Source organism: Morone saxatilis, unplaced genomic scaffold, assembly GCF_004916995.1.
Source record: "Morone saxatilis isolate NCDOM2014 unplaced genomic scaffold, NCSU_SB_2.0 Contig9, whole genome shotgun sequence".
NCBI classification, from domain to species: domain Eukaryota; kingdom Metazoa; phylum Chordata; class Actinopteri; family Moronidae; genus Morone; species Morone saxatilis.
The window spans coordinates 22,460,312-22,463,107 of NW_023340268.1; the positions used below are offsets into that span (position 1 = coordinate 22,460,312).

At 43.6% G+C, this 2,796-nt stretch overlaps 1 protein-coding gene across 1 annotated transcript in view; it reads right to left on the reverse strand.

Moving 5' to 3' along the window:
• Positions 1-1,416: 1,416 nt before the first annotated feature.
• The window catches only part of glcci1a (glucocorticoid induced 1a), a gene marked incomplete in the record, with an annotated part of 18,623 nt that continues 17,243 nt past the window's right edge, over positions 1,417-2,796 (reverse strand). Inside the window, 2 exon segments of the mRNA XM_035681445.1 lie at positions 1,417-2,353; positions 2,428-2,548. Coding sequence (XP_035537338.1) covers positions 2,038-2,353; positions 2,428-2,548 — 437 coding nt within the window.

The following is a 2,796-nucleotide window of genomic DNA, read 5'->3' on the forward strand; positions in this document are numbered from 1 at the left end:
CCTTTAGCTCTGGTTTGGTCTCCACCAACTTTTTTTAGCTGCTAAACATTTTACTTTCTTTGTCCGCTAGCCGTTAAATGAGTCTGTATATTAGTTGGTGGAGGGTTGTGCCTTTTGTTAAAATGCAATCTGTTGCCCTGTTGTCCTTAGTAAACTGGCTATTGCTGGTCTCTTCAGTAACGGAAAACAGGCAACTGGCGAGTTGTGCTGAACAGATAATCATGACAACAAACCATCTGAGAAGTAATGTGAGGGAAGATTTGGAGATTTACACTGTAGACGGGGAAATAATGAATGACATAATAATAATGTTTGCCTTTCGTTAAAAAATTTTTTAAAGACATTTTTTAAATGGGAAATGTCCCTCTTGGCATACTCTTTAGGTAGCACGATAATTATCGTAAAAGATAAATTATTGGCCGATAAGGCGAAATTTGTATTATAAATGATCAGGTTTTTTTAAAAGTTTTTAATGAACTTTACTAGAAAAAAATGTCTCAGGCTTTCTTACCCTCAGGTGTGGAAAAACTGAAGGTTATGATTTTTTTATGTTACTGGCTTGCCAATGAGAAGGTAATTGTGGAATTATGTATACTCTTGATCAAAATTCTTCCATAATCCAATTTAAAGGGATTCCTGTCCATAATGTTTATGTGTTTGTGCTAAAAACTAATCATCAGCCAATATATTAGCTTTTGTTTTCCAGCTCACAAATATTGCTAAATATGGATGGTGGGAAATAAAGTATCGCTCAGGTTCTAGTCTGGATCAGGTAAAGCTGCACAGTGAAACTGCTTCTTTGGCTAAGAAGACTGAGGTTTAACTTATCAAATAAGATAATTTCTAGCTTAGAAAAATGTTTGCGCAACTACAACTCCAACCTGCACCTATTCAGAACCAAGTACTTCAGTTTGATTGTATCTTCACGTAACGGTTCTGCAGTCCACTTGTGGTCCGCTGTCAACAGGCTCAGGAGAGCCAATCACAAATTGTCTTCAGGCTTAAATAAGGGACGACCACTGAATGTCGTCCAAGTCTCTGTCTGGCATTCTTCCATCAACACACACATTAATTGCAATTAATGCCATCGGTCACAGTGTGTGTGTGGACCATACAGTATTCCCCCAGCAGTCAGAGAAGGCAACCACAAGGGGATGCCTGCTACTTCCACCCTTTACCCTCTGCAGCTAGCTATCGTCTGAGTCTAGTCTCAGACCGCACTCTGGAACAGAAAGGAATGATTCGTCTGGGAATGAGAAAAAAAAAAAACAGGAATAACTGACAGTGAATCTGTTCTGCTTTGTCAAGCTGCAGATATTTGTATGGACATACATTCCAAATTACCTGAGTATAGACTCTGATTGTGAAATACCTGAAGCGAGGCCAGATGCAGACACTGCAACCAATTTGAGGCCATTTTTTTTCTCTTTGCCGAATTGTTCTCTCATTGCATTTGTTTTTAGAGAGGGTTTAACAATGTGACCTGGATAGTGTAAACATAATCCTGAATAGTACAGCTGTTTTTCCTGTCCGGTACATAACACAGCAATACACAGTTTGGGATTTTTTTTTTTTTTTTTACACAAGCATTTTTCTTTTTCATAGAGATATATGTGTATATATATGTTTAGAGAGCTTATTCATACTGTGAATGTTGAAACAGAACACAACACATAATTTAATCAGAAACATACTACCAGTTTAAAATGCATGCCCCTACCCCCATCCATAGTGCTCCATTCTTCCCTCCAATGCCTGCATATGATAACCTTTAACCATCAGGTCCTTCCCTGCCATCAACAGCTCAGACATTATGCAGGACAGAACATTAAGGTGGCGAGTCTTTGTGGTGGCGGTGGTGGTTATTCGGGACATTGTTGCTACGTCATGCAGAGATAGGGTGGGGTGGAGGGGGTCAGCACAGAGAGACGGAGGCTCCCCTGGCAGAGCAGAGGGAGGTGTTGGTGGGGCAGTCAGTGGCGATGGTCGGTGGTCGCTAGCGTGGGATCCGGAGCCAGAGGCCAGCTCTGCTCAGGTCTAGCTGATGGCCGGGCTGTCTGTCTGGGGGTCTGCAGTCTCTGAGGGCGAGTCAGGCTCCTCCAGGGGGTCTTCTGTGCTGGTGCTCGTGGAGACCTGAGTGGGGGCGCCATACAGCGATGTGGCCCCCTGGAGCTCTGAGACGGAGCCCACCTCTGCGATGTCCTCATCCTCCTCGGGCTCTGAAGCCGGGGTGAGGTGCAGGGAGCCGGGGAGTTTGACAGGGCAGAAGGCCGAGCCCGTCGGGATGAAGTTGACCTTGTTTTTGTCAGGGCAGGAGAAGAGGGGGACCGACGCCGATGTGGACTGCCTGGAGCTGCAAATAAACATATGTCAGTGTCATTAGAAGTCACACATTCCTGAGGTGTTTTACTTTAACACAGTCTATACCTCATCTCCTCAAAAGCTTTAATCTTCTCACAGCCCTCTGGCGGCTCTCGCTTGAACATGTAACTGTTGTTGGGTTTGGGCGAGGAGGCAAACTTGGGCAGGGGTGAGCTGCTTCCACTGTCTGTGAACACAGAGATACAGGATAAGATACAGGCTTAATAAACACCGATTTTCGTTAAGCGTTTCTGGAGCATTTGTCTACCACTACCACTTGTAGACATCTCTGAGTAAATACACTAACTATCCACGCTGATCAGAGACAGACTAATATATTTATATATAAGCCCCTAAATTAGGTGGCTAAAGTACATTTGTGGTGGCGCAAAAGTAAACTTAAGTAAAAACTAGGGATGGGCATGACTGATCGAC